The sequence below is a fragment of the Anomalospiza imberbis genome, chromosome 10 (assembly GCF_031753505.1).
Source record: "Anomalospiza imberbis isolate Cuckoo-Finch-1a 21T00152 chromosome 10, ASM3175350v1, whole genome shotgun sequence".
In the NCBI taxonomy this organism is placed as follows: domain Eukaryota; kingdom Metazoa; phylum Chordata; class Aves; order Passeriformes; family Viduidae; genus Anomalospiza; species Anomalospiza imberbis.
The window spans coordinates 248,239-265,298 of NC_089690.1; the positions used below are offsets into that span (position 1 = coordinate 248,239).

Sequence of the window (17,060 nt, forward strand, 5' to 3'; positions counted from 1 at the left end):
TTAAGTTTCAGAGATAATTTTGTGTCACCTTGAAATAGATAGTTTTGAGTGAAAGCATACAAAACATTTTACTTGACCCTGCTCTCACTGAAATAGAGGAGTTCTAACACTTCTTTAATGGGAGCAGAGCTGACTTGGCTGAGCATTAAAATATTGCTTAAAAAAAATCAGTACAGAATTTGCATGAAAGTTCCCAAGCTCGTGTGCGTGTCAGGGGGGTCTGCTGCAAGTCCTTTAAAGTCAAACTAATTCTCAATTACATGCTGTAGGAGATGAATATGATGTGTGTGCCATCTGTCTGGATGAATATGAGGATGGAGACAAGCTCAGGATCCTTCCATGCTCTCATGGTAAACAACTGTATTTTAGGTTTGAATTTAGATTAAAACAGCTTTCCAAAACACTGTCCAAAACCTACAGTGCATATGTTTAGTTAGTGATTTATAAAATTCCATTTTGCTAATATGCCAGAATGAATGTACAAAGTGGGAGAAGTGAAAGCTTGCTTTCTCATTTTAAAAGCTAAAAAGCTAGCATTCCCACTTTGTAGTTTCCTTGGATATACACATGAAAGAAAATTGGAGCTTGATGCTGTCCCCTGAGTACCCATATTTATTGTAATACTTTTACATTTAAATAAATAGACCTTCACTTTCCCCAAGACAAATAAACCACAAAACTTAATTGAGCTCTTGGTGGCTTACAGGTGCAGCTGAAGGGATGGGTCTGTCGTGGAGTCTGCAGCCGTGCACTCCACTGCCTGACTGCACTTGGAAGTCAGTTATTGAAATATTTTCCCTGTGACAGTCTTTCTCAAGTCCGGCCCACTGCAGACATGTTACAGCTTTCTACACACTGCCAGCACAGCAGGCTACAGGCTGAGCTTTTTAGAACCTCAGTTATAAAACTAATTTCAAACTAGGCTGACAAACAAGGATTTCTCAAAAGAGAAAGAACAGGTCCATGGCATCTCTCCAAGTGGGGGACTGCAGAGGTAATTTAACTTGAACACCATCAAGCCCTACCATCAGTTTGTGTGGAGAACATGTTTCCAGTGTGCTTGACCAGGTACTAAACATGTCATTGCTGGCCCATGTAAATACAAGCTCTTTGCCGAGTAAAGTCTCTCTTACTAAGAAGAGCTGAAATTTTAATACTATAAGTAAGACAAATACTTTTTTTTAAACATGGCCTGTCTAGTTGCAGTGCCAATTGCAGACCTACTTTAAGATCTACAAAATCATGCGATAATGTCATGTAATAATGAGGTGCTTTGATACATGTTGGTGTGGCGGTGAGAGGCAATGTGAGGATGATGATGGTGGGCACGCCTGCTGCAAAGTGGATGGAATTGCTCGAAAAGCTTTAAGGTTTGTCATCAGATGTGGCCTGTTGTACTACTGCTCTCATTCACTCAGTAGAAAACACAGGTATTCATTGCATGTACCCACGTGACTCAGATCATAAGCCATCAGGTGTTTCATACAATCTATGTACCAACAAATTTGGCATTAAAATTCTCTGTGTGAGTTACATTCTAAAATTCTTCTGTGTCACTGAACAGAAACAGTTTAGCAGGTTTCCCTGTCCTTTTCACCATTATAATTATGTCCTCGTATTTTGTTTTCTAACAGCGTATCACTGCAAGTGTGTGGACCCGTGGCTGACAAAAACAAAAAAAACCTGTCCTGTGTGTAAGCAGAAAGTGGTCCCTTCCCAGGGGGACTCTGACTCGGAGACAGACAGCAGCCAAGAGGAGAATGAAGTGTCTGAGAACACTCCTCTGCTCAGGCCTTTGGCCTCGGTCAGCACACAGTCCTTCGGGGCTCTGTCAGAGTCCCATTCCCATCAGAACATGACCGAGTCCTCGGAGTATGAGGAGGATGACAATGACAATGTTGATAGCAGTGATGCGGAAAATGGGATGAATGAAGAAAGTGTAGTGGTTCAGCTGCAGCCCAGTGAGGACAGGGAGTACAGAGTGGCAAACACTGTCTGAGACTACTAATGACCCATAGGTGTATGAACAAAAGGGTTCTTAAGGCTATTTACAAACCTTTGCGTAGGGAATCTCTTCTAATCTGTAACCCATTTGGTTTCTTTGATAGGAGCAGCAGTTCATGTAGTAGTACTCTGGTTAAATCATTACAGGTAGGTTTATTTTTGATTCAGGTATTCAGTCACACATTCTGTCTTCTCAAAACCAACAGTTAAACTGGACTTCACAATGCTAATGAATAATGTTAATAGTTTATATCAATTGAAATATCGCAGAGACTCTAAATGTCTCCTGTTGAAATGGGATTTCTCTGAAAGGACTTTTATTTCCATTTTGTAGCTACAACTGGGTCATCCTGAGAGCAATATTTATTACATGTAGATATGTGTTACCCCTTAGGCCCAACAAGAACTGTATTTGCATGTTTGTATAGTTTTCCTAAAAACTGTCATCACTGCTGAAAGGAAAAAGTAGAGCAGATCAATATGCTATGTGCTGATATGTTAAAACAAAGCAGAAGAAATTCCACTTTTATCTCAACGCAGTGATTTCAAATAGTCCTTTGGAGTTTGCCATGGTAGCTGAGTTTAAGCACTTCCATTGAGCAATTCCCAGGATGAGGAAACTTAGAATATGTGTTTAATTTTGAGCAATTCACAAGGTCAGGTCCACCATAAGCACATTATTATCCCTCCTTGCTACTACTTTGTTGTCTGGTTTCCAGTGAGGAGGTGGGAGTTGGGAGATAACCAAGACAGAGGTTTTGTTCCACACAGAAAAAGAAGTTTAGGGTAAGTATTATATTGATCCTTGGCTCATATACCTCTCACTAAGAGCATTTTATGCTGCATTAGTCTGCTAAACTGTATATAAAAATTGTTCTTTTCAAATACCTGATTTGAAAACAAGTGCTTACACCAGTCTCACAGAACTCAGTACTTACCAGTGTATCACAAAAAAAAGGTAGATCTATATAATACCTCTGTAACTATGTAGAAAGTAAAACCATGCATATACTCAAATGGAGATTTTTTTATATGGCCTTGACTAAGGAAAGCTTGAAAGAATGTTAATAAACATGTTTTCCACTTTAAATATCAGAAGGAGTTTATTGAACTTTTGCTTCACTTGAGACCTTGAGTATTCGCCTCCATTACTGAGGGTGAAGTGCTTTTGAAGATGTGTAACATGGAACTGTTGGGAGCCTGAGTAGATGTTTCCTGCATCATACTGTGAACCACAGTACAAGGGGTTGCACTGACCAGTGCTATGTGCAGGGGTCTGAGTTATGCAGAAAACCTTCATCTTTGTTCACTTCTAGCTTGATGAGGAGTTTGGACTGGCCAGTCTGTAGTTTGCCTGGGGGAGTGGGAGGAAGACCAGGGTGCTCTGAACAATTCCTACCCAGCTGGCAGCGCCTGCAGAACCACAGCCCCGTGCCAGAACCCTGGACAAGCCATAGCAGGTGAGGTGGTCCCAGATGTGGTTTCTGACCTTAGACTCTCTGCAGCCACACACCCTGCAGTGCAGATCTGTTTTCTGGGCCTGGCTGAGAGCATGGAAAAGTTTATTTTGCACAATGAGGCACAGCAAAAGGATAATAACGAAAGGATGATTCATCTCCAAACCACTGCTGCCAGCAGCCATGGGGTAATGACAGTGTAGTGGTATATTTTCACAAGGCAAAATTCCCCTTCAGCGTGCATATGTCTAGGTGAGTCCAAATGGGAAAATGGTTTCTGAAAATGTAATTACTATGCTGAAAAATGTTTCTTAAAATAGGTCCCTGCTGTTGCTGTGAGTGCATATGATTATTCATTATTGTATCCAGGAGCAGCCCCCAAAATCTGAAGAGTTCCAGAACCATGAACTGACCTAAACTTTGTAATATGCTCTTACACAATTCTAGTGCCTGCAATGTTGCAGACAGTTATGCTTGGAAAACTCACAAACAAATGCATTTGAAATAGTAATTTGAACACCACCTAATTCTTAACCAAGCAGAAGTATACAGGTGACATACACCCCAAGAGAGGGGAATTGGTCAGAAAGGAACAATGTCACACTAAGGAATGTGATGACAAGTACCTGGTGTGCGCTGCCAGCAGCTGCTCTGCTCTGGGGTGCTGCTATAGTCAATTCTATCCACTCTGGCCTTACCATAGAAGCAGCTTTTGGAATATAATATCCTCATTCCTCCTTACTAGGGAGAACCGAGGTTCTGCAGAGGGTGAGTGCAACTTTGTGTTCAGACACTGAGCACAGCTTCACATGTGTTTTATGAGGGAAGCAGATTTGCATCCTCTGTACCAGTTACTACTGAACAGGAATGTGCTCTGTGCATGTTGGTCTGCTCTAACTTTGGCACTGGGAGATCCAGTTCAGACACAGAGCCACTTGGCAGTGGGAGAGTATGAACACTATATATATATATATATATATAGGAAGGTGTTAGTTAGACCCAGGTCTAGTGCCAAGCAGAGGAGCAGGTGCAGCTGACACCAGTGATGAAGGTGTGGAAGGAGGGGAAAACAAAGGTGTTTTCAGGTCCTGTCCAGAAGCACCTGACTAGTTTGAGGGCCCAGCAAGGTAGATTGACCTCCCATGATCTGGGTTCAGCTGTCCTCCCATCCCACAAGCTCCAGGGTTCACCATCACATCTCCTTGGGCCTGTGTTTTTAGGACTTCTCAGCAGAAGTAACAAATACAGGTGCAATCCTTTAAGGTAATGGAGATCTTAAATCTGCCCCTTCTCTGAGTGAGGCAAGCACAGTCCCACCCTGGCTGTACTGACCTGGGCTGGCCACCACAGCCTCCTTTGCCAGGCCTGATGCAAAGGTGCCTTCAGCTTGTTTAGGAATGGTGTACTGGGCAGTCAGAGGGCAGGGGAACCCCACACCAAGAGCTGGGTAAACGAGGAATTAAGAGATGAGAAATCATCTCCTAATTTAAGATCTACCCCAAAGACTGCCTGGCTTTTGACTGAAGTCATATTATCACACTATTTATCATATTATCATATCATACCACTTACATTATCACATATCACACTACTGCTGTCCTGCCAAACTTAAAACTGCACTTAGACCTCCTGCTAATGTGGCCAGCCATGCACTGAAGGGCCTCGGAGGATTTCCTGGGTGTGAAGCAAAAAAATTACCAACAGTCTGATTTTGTTTGGTTGGAATAAATTTATTTCATCTGTCTGTAAACAAGGTGTTTTTAATAGTTATGGCATTTTTTGAAATGCATATTAAATCAGATGAGTTAGACTGTATCCCAGATGTAACAAAGTGCAGGGAAAGAAATGGACAAATCAGCAACAAGAATTTGTTTAAATCTGTACATTATCCACAAGGCCCAACAATAGAAGCAAATACTAGAATGTCCCTAAGGTAGTGCCAGTCAAAAGAAACCCTCAGAGTCAGTTAAAATCCATCTCACAATAGCAACAGTTCACTTTTTTTTTTTTAACAATAGTATGGCACAGAATACATATTAAAAAATTCATCACAAGACAGCCAAGTCAGTTATTCCAACCACTACCATCTCCCATTTATTCTTTAGTATACAGAGTTCTGCAGTTCTTGCAATGGACATACAGGTCAGAACCGTGCCTGAACTGAGTTTAGTTACAGACATTTTCAGATGACTCGTGCACAAGGCAGCTCACTCCATCATTTCTGCAGCAAGGGTGTGACAGGCCAGACAAAGATTTTTAAATTTGAAATGGTATTTTGACAGTTTAGCTTACAAACTACCGACCTTCATCCAAACAGTGGCTTCAGAGCAGCCAAACTCTGCACCATTGAGTGATATGGCAGAAAGACTGAAGCCAGAGCTCCCAGGGTAGCTGAAGGTGGCAGTTTTCCACAATGACATTGCAGTTTCATATTAAAAAACAAATACACCACCACCCACCCCCCGACCCCCAAGCTGCAAATTAAAATTGGTCCTATGAGAAACTGAAACCAGACACACTCCAGCTGGTTATACCAGGCTAGCTAATGGCCACAGTGGCGGCCTTGCACAAGTCAACTACAGAACAGGAGCTGGCAAAAAAAAAAGTGCCTGAGCTATTGTAATGATGGAATGTCTGGGGAGTCCTTAGGATGGTGGTTTAAGGTCATGGGAGGAAGTACATCTGTACCCTTTCATAGTTTTGTGATTGCACTTGTTAAGCAGTACAACCTTCAGACAACATCAAGAAAAAGTAAGAGAGTTAAGCCTACAGTGAAGTGCAATGACAAAACTAATGTGACATTAATAGCTTTTGAGTGGCAAATTGGTTAAACAAACCAGGCACTATAAAAATGGGTGTAAGCAAACACATGGGTTTAAAAAACAGAAACAAAGAGAGGGACAGAAATGAAGATATGCACACACTTTTTTCCTCCCAACCGTGCTCTGTGAAAGGAAGACTAGTGAGCTGTGACTTGCTCAAAGTGCTGAAGAGGCATTGATCAAATTAGATTGTACAATCGGCACCTTGTTTAGTATCTCAGTTGGTTTAGCTGTCAATATCATACTAATTGCTAAGACGAAGCAGAGCCTACACTTGGCGTGTTCCCCTCCCAAGTTTCAAGTTATCATGCATATCATCGTCATGGTGGTGCCAGATGGGCTCGGTTACCTACAGTGGTTACAGAGATGAACAAGGGGGAACTGGAGTTATGACAGTAGGAAATGGTAAATAAAAAAACACAAACTACCATCTACGGTCTGGTAGCACTGAGCACAAGCGGGTGGTGGTGCAGACAGCTGCTAGGTGGATGGGGAGAGGCTGCTCAGACATCAGACCTCCTCAGGTATAAAGCCAGTTCATATGCTTTCTTGTTGAGTGCCCCTCCATGGACACCTTCCTTTCCCATGACTATAACCAATGCTGGAGTACACAAGGAAACAAAACAGAAATGAAAAGAATTAAAGGGGGAAAAAAAAAACAACACCTTTCCCCACCAACAAAGGGATACAAAGGAGACACAGGTTCATACCCCATCACCCTGCATTGCTAGTAAAGTTTCCAGAATGTAAGGTTTAAAGCTCACCGCCAGGAAAGTTTAATAGCAATCTTCCCCTAATACTTAACAGTCTGCCTAACAACTAGAACCCAGAGTCTCTCAAGTATTTTGCCATTGAGTATGCCTTCTTATTCAATCCGCCTCCATGGACCCCTTCTTTGCCCATTACAAAGACCAAGACTGAAAGAGAAAAGAAAAAAAAAGTTTTAAAAAGAGTGTGTTAGACATGGAAATAATGCAAGTTTTAGGCAGTGCAATAAACACCCTCAAATTCAAGATTTAGTATTTGGGTATTAAGCTAATTAAACAGTTTTGTTAAAACACAGATGTAGATAGGGCTGGGAGAAAGTACAAGCTATCCTCAGGGATTTTATCTAGCTGTGGAAGTTTTAAGAGTCCACTGCTAAGAAAAATGCCACCAGCTATCACAAAAGCATTACGGTGCCTCTCACCATCAGTCATCACCCACCAAGGAAATCCTGGCGGCAGTTTAAACACCTGTGGAAGCAGGGGTGCACTGTGTGTGCAAGCATGACTGGAGAGTGGCAAAAGAAAATTCCCATGATCTGGAACCAGAGTAACTGCCCTGATGCAGGTGAAAAACCCAAAGGATGAGTTGGGCTGAGACTTTCCATGCAATAACACAACTATAAACCACACTTTTTACATAAGACAAAACACAGGGACAATTGTCATGCTGAGGCTCTCCCCACTCCCCCAGTTCCAGCAAGGTGCCCCAGGTTATCTGGTGAAAGGAACACTGGAGGCTCACCAGCAACAGCCACTGTGAGCTGCCATCAGATACCCCCGACAGGGAAGGGGACACAATGAGCACTGGGCTGCCACAGGCCAGGGACTGTTCACCAAGCTGGGAATGCTATAGCCAGTCTACCTACACATGATCATACACTGGGGCCTGAGGTTGTGCCATGGAAGGTTTAGGTTGGATATTAGGAAAACTTCTTCACCAAAAGGGCTGTCCAGCCCTGGCACAGCTGCCCTGGGCAGTGGTTGAGTCCCCACCCCTGGAGGAATGTAAAAGCCCTGTGGCTGTGGCACTTGAGGACACGGGTCAGTGGTGGCCGTGGCCGCACCGGGAGAAGGGTTGGACTCTATGATATTGAAGGGCTTTTCCAACCTTAACGACTATGATTCTGTCTCCATAGCAATTTCCTCATAAAAGCTTAAGACAGTTCTCATTGTCATTTCACAAGTCAGAACTCTGCTTGTTTCACTTCAGTGCTGCCAACCCTCTTCCTGCATGCCTGCCCTGGGCTTTAGCCTACACACCTCTGCTCTGCCTTTGGTTTTACACCTATTAGCAAAGTCCTGTCACTCGTGAACCTGTTCCACAGCCAGCCCAAAAATGCTAGCCCAGGTGTTCCCAACATAAGGCACAGCACTCCCAGGCAGTATTACATACCCCAGATGGGTGGCTGCCCCATAATAGGTTTTACTGGAAGTTAAATGGAGAGCACAAGGAGCAGGTGTCTGAGAATGAAGCACATTTATCAGTGGTACCAAACTGGACAGGCTTTTTCTGCCTGGACAGACTTCAGCAGGCTCAATAGGAAGTGCAAGAAGAGTTAGTGTAGAACTTTTTAAGTAGGAGCAGCTCCTACCCGAGATTGACATCTTTGCAGAATAAACTTCCCATCAAGCAATTTACAATGAGAAAGCTTGCAGTCACTGCCTGTCATTAACAGACCCCTCCTGAGCTTCAGGTATGAAGTGATGGAATACCAGCTAAGCCTGCTTGGAGCTGCAGCCTGCTTCTTCCTACTTGTCACAGACCTGTTCACTACTGCACAGCCTGGTGCTGGGCTGGGATGCAGGTGGGAACGGGGATGTGTGTAATTCTCAGTCAGAACTCAGCTAGAGCACTGCCATCCACTCCCTTGCATCACTTCCCAAAATTAGCCATTAAATACAGGAGTTTGGTTTTCCTAATAGCTGGAGTCTATGCTTAGGGTCATATTCCTAATTTAGCTATCTGAAGGTAGAGAAAAGGATGCTTACCTCGTCCAGCTCTGCCTACAGCAACATTATATGTCGGCTCACCACCTTGACTCTTTGTCCTGATGTCCATTGTGCAGTCACCATCGACATACAGGCTATCTCTGATCACAGAGCACTTCTTTGCACCAAGGGTCAGACCATTGGTGAAGAAACCCTCCCGGTCTTTTCCTACAATCATATCTATTTCTCCTGGCTGTCAAAGGAAAGAGTTCAGAGTTAGCACGGAAGGGTATATTGCTGCAATTTCTATTTAGAACCGGTCCTGTCTCGTGTGGAGAGGCCGAGGCAGTGATTTCCCCTCGCTCCCCGCAGGAAGTGCTCCAGAACACAGGGCTTTGTTAGGCGCAATCTGCGCTGCTCCGCGGTCGCTGCGCGCGGGGGAGCCTCTGCCTCGGCGATGGCGGGCCCGAGCCCGTTAAACGGCGCAGGGCGTCTGTCGGAGCCTGACCCCGGGCTGGCGTGGACTCTGTCTGCACCTGTCCCGGGAGATCAGCCCGGGGCCTGCCCGCAGCAGCGGCATCAGCCCGGCTCTGGCCCGCCCGCGGGGCCCGGGCTGCTCCCGCCGCCGCGGCCCCTCCGCCTCCCCCTCAGGAAGGGCCCCGGGCCCGAGCCTGGGGTGCGGCGCGGGCCCGGCCGCACCGCGGCGGCCGCAAAGTGCAGCGTCACGGCGGGCCCGGCCCCCCGACCGCGGCCCAGGCGGCCCCGCTCCGCCTCGGCCGGGACCGGGCCCGCCGCGCCCGGGGCGGGGCCGCGTGGGGCCGGGGGAGCCGCGCCGGCCGCCGCGCACGGCCCTTCTCGTGGGGCGGCGGGGCCGCGGAGCCGGGTGGGCCGGGGGCGCGGGCGGGCAGGGCGGGGGAGCATCAATGGCAGAGCGCCATCTTGGCGGAGAAAACATGGAGACGGCGGCGCGGCGGCGTTCGAGCCGCCTTCCTCCGCCGCCCGCCCCGCACCGGGCCCGCCGCCCGCGCCCCCCGCCCTGGGCCGGCCGCCGCCCCCGCCCGCGGGACCGGCCCCGCGCCGCTCCCGACGCGCACAAAAAGGCGGCGCGGGCGGCCGGGCCCGCGCCCCTCGCCCGCAAGGTGCCCCCGTCCCCCGGCCGCGGCCCGTGGGCCCCGCTCCCAGCCTCGCTCCCGCCGGCCGCGCGCCCGCCGGCCCCGCTCACCGTGATGCTCTGGAAGATGCCGCCGGCCGTGGCTGCCCAGACGTACTTGGCGTCGCAGTAGCCCACAATGGCGGCCTCCTGGCAGCAGCCATCGCACATCAGGTTGTCCACGTAGCTCTGCCAGCCGGCCATGGTCGCGGGGCGGCGGGCGAGGGCGAGCGGGCAGCGGGCGGGCCGGGGGCGCGGGGCGGGCGGCGGTCCCGGCGGTGCGGCGGCGGAACGGACCGAGCGCTGCGGCGGCGGCGGCGCGGCCCAGCCCAGCCCTGCGCTGCCGCGCCGGGGGCGGGGGGAGGAGGGGCGCGGCCGGCACCGCCCCCGCGGTCGGGGGGAGCGGGGCCGGGGGCCGGGGCGGGGCTGCGGCCGGCACCGGGACCAATGCCCGGTGCTCGGTGCCCGGGCCCGGGGCCGCTCGGCCGCTGGAGATCGGTGCGGGCAGTCCCGGGACTGCTGCGGGGCGCCGACCCAGCGCGGCTCGGCCCGGTGGAACTGCGGGGCGGGCGGTGCTGGACCCTCCCCTGCCCGCTCGGATCGCGCGGGGCAGAGGCGCGGCGGGGCCGGACATCCCTGCGGCCGCCCCGGTGTCCCCACCGGAGGCCGGGAGCGGCCGGGATCGGTGAGTACCGGCGGTAGTGCCTTGCAGCCCGGCCCGGTGCTGGCCGGACGCGGCTCCCGCGGCTCCGGGAGCGGCGCTGCGCCGCCTGCCCGGCGGGCGGTCCCGGGGAGAGCCCGGAGGGGTCACGGCTGTGGGGCAGAGCGGTGCCCGCTCTGTGCACGGGGGGTCCGGCGGCCCATCCTTCCCGTGCCCCGCTCCGCTGTGCCGTTACGGCCCCGGGCAGTCGCTGCATTTGTGTCGTTTCTATAATCTCACGTCTGCCTTCGCGCCCCTCGGAGAGGGGCTGAGCCCCTGCCTGCCTCGCCCGTGCCCTTCATCCTCCCGGACCTCACGGGTGCATCCCTGTCTCACACACCAGCATCTGCTACATTTTTTTTTTTTTTTTCTACAAGGGGTTGTAACTGGCGAGTTTGGGGTTTATTGTTCCGGGTTTCACCAAGTCTCTATTGCAATAATTTAGTTCTACATTCCTTTACAACACCCGAGGCTGGTGCCATTGGTTTGCTGCACTGATACTGGGCCCTGGGCAGGATGGCTTGGCTGCTCCAAGGCTGTCCTGGGTCGCAGGAGTGTTCATCAGCACCTTAAGGGTGTTTATTGCTCTGTGTTTTGAGGCGATTGCTCTGTTTTCCGTAACACTGACATTAGTGGGGCGATCATCTTGCTTTTGAGCAAGGTGGTTTTGCTTTATTGGATGACTGTTGTGATTCCTGGGGCAGTGCAGACTGGTGGGATGTGGCATGGTTGTCCATGTCTGCAGCTTTGTGGCTATAATTCAAGAAGTTCGATCTCATACCTGACTATGCCAAGGCATAGTATACAATAAATGAATCTGCCTTTTCCTGACCTTTCCTTTATCTTTCCCTTTACCCTTCTTTTCCTTTACTTTAAGTCCCCAGGTATTTATAATGGATACCCCTACAGCACACTTCAGGGTTTCATAGTCCTTTAACAACCTAGTTCCGTTGTCATCGGATTGAGTGTTGTTTAGTACTAATTGCTTGGATTGCTAGGTACTTGGAAAAGAACTCATTTGTAACTTTTACCTTAACTCCATAAGGGTTTTTTTTTCACTATTTTGTTTTCACAGTGCCTTTACCTCTCTGAATTTGGACAGCATCATCCATGTATCCCAGAAATATTCTCATGTCACTGTATCTACCAATGAGTTACAGTCTTTAAAGTTGTTTTAAGCTTTTAAAATAGCTAAAGCTTTTTTGTGAAATTTGGCTTGCCTTCATCATCCTGCCTCCAGAGCTTCCTTCCATGGGAAAGAGACAAGGTTCTCTTCTTTCTAAAAATGCCATTGAGGGTCACTTCTCTATTTATTCCTGGTCTGTAGGAGGTCCCAGTTAAACATTCTTACTGGCACAAAATGAAATGCATCCATCTGAAATGAATGGGAGGCTGATGAGCCCATTAGTTTTAGAGTTCAACCAAAATGTGTTTGGTCTTTTGTTGATTGTCTTCAAGTTGCAATAAGGATTCCAAATTGTGTTACTTTAATAAGTTGATTTAATGGATATAGAGACAGACATCTCGTGATCCCAGGGGCAGGCATTGAGGATTTTGGAGCTGCTTATTTGCTATGCTAGCATCATTATTCTTTGATTAATAAGAGGTGGGCTTCTCTTGGACAGCAGGCTGCTTGGTACAAGCATGAAGATATCTTACAGGAGAACCTGTGCCTTTCCAGGACTTTAGCCAAAGGCTATGCCCTTCTTGCCTGAAGGGATCTCACCCTCCAATACAGTTGTCCATTACTTCTGCCCAGACAGCATCTGTGCCCTCCTGAACCCTTGCAGACTGGCATCTAGTCCTGTTTGTCAGGAGGCAGGGACCCATGGTCACTGCCAGCCCAGAGCTGGGCCAGGCTGCGGGGAGCAGCTGCTGCTCCCCCAGAACCCAGAGCCACGCTAGGCTGACGGGTGGTGGTTCAGTGCTTTGCCTCTTTGACGAGTGTTTCACCTGTATGTCAGAGTGCAGAGAGGCCCAGGCAATATTGCTTCTGCCTCACAGGGAATATTACCTTTTGTGATAGTTGCACAGACCAGGTGATCAGTGGTGTGAGGGCTGTTTCGATGTGCAGATTGTGTTAGCCATGCAGGGAATACAGACATCTGCTTTTAAATTGGAAATAACTGCATGGAAGTCTGGGATCTTAGCATAAATGGTTGGATCAGAATAGAGGATTTCACACCTGCTTGGTAGCTCAGCTTCTAGTCATGTTATTTGTGAACTAACTCTAGTAATATATTTAGTCAGTGAAGTCTAAATTGGGTTGCTATTATTTAATGTTTCAAAGCTATCAGGCAGCATGTATAATTTTCAGATTCAGCAGTCACCAGTGGTGTTTCTGAAAATCATGATTCTTTAATTTTATTTTCACTCTTAGGTGCTCCATTTGGTTGTGTGCTATGTTATACAATTGTTACAGTACTGTTTGTGTAGGCACTACTGCAGCAGCACCTTTGAGACTGCTGGATTTAAGAAAATGAGGGTGTGCTCTGTATGTTAAAGATTGTAAGAGCAGGGACCTCTAGGGTTGTTAGGTTTTTTTTTGCTATAAGAGTTAAGTAGAATTTGAGACATTTCTGAAGCAAAATATTTATGTATGTATAAAAATACCCCTGTTAAAATTGATAGATGTAGTAGGTCATTTTAACATCAGTGCCTAGACTCACATATGAAATGGACTGCTTATAAGGTATAGCCGTATAGTAAATAGTTGTGAAATCATTATTTCTTGCATTTTAGTCTCTTCCTACATTTCACCTGGTAGTTGTTCTTTCTGGAATTTAATTGCACACTACAGCCACAGTTTGGTAGGATTTTGTGCAGCTTGTAACAATTCCTGGTCTTTTGCTTCTGTTCAGAACTTTGTCTAAAACTGATGTTGGATCACATCTAAGAAAAATAATAATTTGGAAGAATTTTAAAGTACTGGCTGTGCTTAACCAGAGTGTACTCACTATTTACAGCTTTGTGAGAAACTTGACTGCTTTTATGTTGTTAACAGAAAAACTAAAATTGGCCAAAGACTTGGAGGAGGGTTATATTTTGTGAGTAATGTAAATCGGGTTTTTCTGTCAGGCCTTGTAGCTACCAGTACTGCTGCTGTGCTTGGAATGATGAGACAGCCAAAGGCAGGACTTCTCACTACAGGATTGTTTAGGTTGGGAAAGATTGCTGGGATAATTTAGTCCAACCATTGTGATGTCACAGGTTCTAACTGTCTTTCACCAAATTGCTGTTTTTCACCAGTTGGAGATTACTGTAACCAGCACTTATGTACAGACAGGAGGGCAGTGAACCACCAACAGAATGCTGCTGGGCTTCTTTGTGGAGATGAACTTTCCAGAGCCAGAGCCCGCGGTCTGCAGGGCTGGGCTCTGGCAGATGGTGCCCATGTGGGCACTGACCACGCTGGGTTCCTGCTGGGCTGTCTGTCTCTTCACCATGTGTGCTTCTGGAAGTGCAGAGGGAAACGCCAATTTACAAGTGCTATGAGTCAGTGAATTCACTTCTGGTGACAGCCAGGAGCAGTGTGTGTCAGCCTGGTGAGGGTCAGGCTGGGCAGGGTCCTTCCACAGCTACCCAAGGGGACTTGACTGAAACCCCAGGAAGCTACCAAAGACTGGGATGAGTGTTAGCTAGAAACAAATTATGAAAATGACATATTAATGTGTGGAAAACATGAAAATAGGTTTAAAAATATGGTAATTCAAAATGCAACAATCATGAAGACCACAGTACAGAGTTTTATTGCACAGCTACTAGAGCTGTGCATGAAGAAGGTCCTGTCCCATGCCAGCACAGCTATGGCTGCACTGCAGACAGCCTTGTACAATGGTACTTAAACCGTCCAGAAAGTTCTGAAAAAAAGTGCTTTTCTGGTGTATCTTGCATTGTTTGGAACAATGGTTTAACTCCATTATGAGAGTTTCATCTCCATAGAGGATTTTGGCTTGATATGGTTTTACCAATAAGATATCTCAGCAAAACCTTTGTTTTCCTATATAAGACAGTTATGTAAAGAATTCTCAGGGCATTCTCTCCCTTGCTTATTCTTTATTTAACCATCAAGTTCAAGCAGAACAAACCCACAATGTAACTCTAAAAATCAGATGCAGGTGTAGGGATATGGCTAGGTCATATAAGAGCATGAAATTGCCTCTATTTCAGTGGCTTCCAGAAGTACTTAAAATAGGAGGAAGGACAGTTCTTTGGGGATGCGATTTACTGACCGGCCAAAGCACTATAAAACATGTCTAAAGTCATGGAACTTTGCTCAGCTTTAGGATTTTTAAGGTGAATTTTTCATCTTGCTGGTGGCCAACAGAAAATTCTTATTCCTAGAAATTAAAGTACATAGTATGTAAATTCTTAGTTGGAGAGATAGTCTCTGGTTCATAATGGTGTCTTTGATGAGCCCTATAGGAGTAACAAGTACAGAATTAGGCCCGTATGACACAGCTTTCTGTGCCTCACAGTTACCAAGCAGTCGGACTCCACGGTGTGCTTAGATCCTGCGGTATTTTGTTTTGCTTAAAGTCCAGCAAACAGAACCCAAATAGGTGATTGTTAACTGTTCAGTTATGAAATAAGGGTATGAAATGTGAAATTCACTAGGTTTGTAGATTGCTTGACACAGTGTTGGGAAGGTGGAAACATAGTCTAAGGTCTTTATGTTATTTTGCCCAAACTCGTGGTGACTCATCTCATGCCTCTGGCAGCTAGCTGTTGAAGTGGGTGAAAGGCTGTGGGGAAGTTAATCTTAAAAGCCAAAACCAAGGCTAAGAAATGCAATGAGAGGGTTGGAGAAGCACAAAGAAGGAGACAAAACAGAAAAGTGGAAAATGAAGCACAGCAAGCACAGTCTCTTGACACAGTCATTTTTTAATGGATATTAGTGCAGTGTGGTTTTACAGGGACAGGTAACAACCTTACTGTGGTGTAAAGTCTGAACCTGTGACCCCTGTGCATGCTTCACTGACCACAACAAGAAGTGATGGGAGATGAAAGAGAACATTTAACTTTTCACAGGCTTTATCTGCTTGGTTTTTTCTCTGTCACAGTTGACTGGTAGAACAAATTTATCATTTTCATAGCTGGTCTGCATGTTTTCACTGTGCTAGCATGCATTAAGAAGAGAACCCAGCTCCGACTGTTGAGTTGCCTTACGGTGCATGGCAGGAGCATGGGGCCCTGTCCCGTGGAACACCATCCCGGGCAGCAGCTTTGTCCCAGCTGTGTCTCGGGGACAGGCCTGACAGACGGGTGTGTTTTTCTAGCTCACAGTTACTGTAGGTGATTGTTTCTGCACTGCTTTCTGCTGCAGGTTCAGTCACCCACGTGATGCAGCTGGGGAGCTCTGGAGCTTTGTTCAGGGCGTTATTTTCTTCATTCAACTTGCTTTCCCTGATAGGATCTGTAAATATGTTTGTCTGTGTGCTGTTTCTACCTCTGATCACAAATGATTTTGCTGTTAATGCTTGTTATTTGTTAAAAATCCAAAGGATTTTTGAATCAGAGATACATACGTTTATCTGTGATACACAATTTCTACCTAAAACATTCACTGTCTTCAAAAGCATTTAATAGTAATTCTGAAGTCCAAAAAGCCGTATTTTCCTAGAAAAATGATAACATTTTAACCTTACACCAAATTTTTCTTTGGCCACAAAAAACTTGATCCTAGCTATAAGCAGCAGTCAACTTGCCTGATGTTAGCTCGTCAAATAAGAACCAGTGTATGTTTAATATTTAGAATGTTTTGTTGTGAATTTTTGGTAGTTGAAGTACTACTTAGTTTCATCATGGAGAGAATTATTCCTGCCATAGGTGTGGTGCTTTTCTCTCAATTGCATCCACTCAAATAAATATCACATTTTTGAGGAACACATACTTTTCAAAGTACGCGAAAATGTGTTCTGCTCAAAGTTGTTTATGTAATCTTAGAAGAGGTGTATTTAGTCTGAAAGTCTAATACTGTGCAACTGTAGAGCAGGCACTCTGGTACGAGAGAAAGGAAACATTAAGAATATAAAAATGGGAGGAGTGGGGAAAAGTAGAAAATAACAAAGGGGAAAATAGCCTAAAAATTATGCAGTTTCATTTAGAAGGTTTTATCTTCTTTCAAAATACCTCTCAAAAGACAATAAATCATTCTGTCTCAGCCAAACTATTGATTGTGGAAGGCGAGTGTGCGGCAGGCTTGACGAGCAGAGTCACTGCCAGGGCCGG

The 17,060-nt window shown here is 46.6% G+C and overlaps 2 protein-coding genes and 2 long non-coding RNA genes across 6 annotated transcripts in view; 1 reads left to right on the forward strand and 3 right to left on the reverse strand.

Annotated features, from left to right (window-relative positions):
- Positions 1-1,446, reverse strand: part of LOC137479658 (uncharacterized) — a 3,012-nt gene extending 1,566 nt beyond the window's left edge. The window contains exon 1 of the long non-coding RNA XR_011002420.1: positions 1,134-1,446. This is a non-coding gene — a long non-coding RNA (uncharacterized lncRNA). The remainder of the gene's footprint in view (positions 1-1,133) is intronic.
- The window catches only part of RNF13 (ring finger protein 13), a 24,780-nt gene extending 17,853 nt beyond the window's left edge, over positions 1-6,927 (forward strand). For both annotated transcript variants that reach the window (XM_068200120.1, XM_068200121.1), the window contains exons 9-10: positions 270-350; positions 1,635-6,927. In XM_068200120.1, the coding sequence (XP_068056221.1) occupies positions 270-350; positions 1,635-1,999 (446 nt within the window). In that variant the 3' untranslated portion in view covers positions 2,000-6,927. The remainder of the gene's footprint in view (positions 1-269; positions 351-1,634) is intronic.
- PFN2 (profilin 2) lies at positions 5,171-10,477 on the reverse strand. Of its 2 annotated transcripts, none has more exons than XM_068200127.1 (3): positions 10,202-10,477; positions 9,040-9,232; positions 5,171-6,884 (listed from the first exon to the last, which is right to left on the reverse strand). In XM_068200127.1, exons 1-3 carry the CDS (start codon positions 10,331-10,333, stop codon positions 6,787-6,789), a joined length of 423 nt encoding a protein of 140 aa, XP_068056228.1. In that variant the 5' UTR covers positions 10,334-10,477; the 3' UTR covers positions 5,171-6,786. The 2 variants fall into 2 exon arrangements, with proteins under 2 accessions (XP_068056228.1, XP_068056227.1); XM_068200126.1 differs by having other exon boundaries at positions 5,171-7,200; positions 10,202-10,468.
- LOC137479657 (uncharacterized) lies at positions 7,339-9,033 on the reverse strand. The gene is made up of 2 exons (XR_011002419.1): positions 7,845-9,033; positions 7,339-7,787 (listed from the first exon to the last, which is right to left on the reverse strand). It is a non-coding gene; the product is annotated as an uncharacterized lncRNA (long non-coding RNA).
- Positions 10,478-17,060: the final 6,583 nt, after the last annotated feature.

Coding starts and splice junctions, on each gene's coding strand:
- PFN2 (XM_068200127.1), bottom strand. CDS start 10,333: ATGGCCGGCTGGCAGAGCTACGTGGACAACCTGATGTGCGATGGCTGC. Junction 9,233..10,201: donor GCATCTTCCAGAGCATCACG/GTGAGCGGGGCC, acceptor TTCCTTTGACAG/CCAGGAGAAATAGATATGAT. Junction 6,885..9,039: donor TGTAGGCAGAGCTGGACGAG/GTAAGCATCCTT, acceptor TGTGTACTCCAG/CATTGGTTATAGTCATGGGA.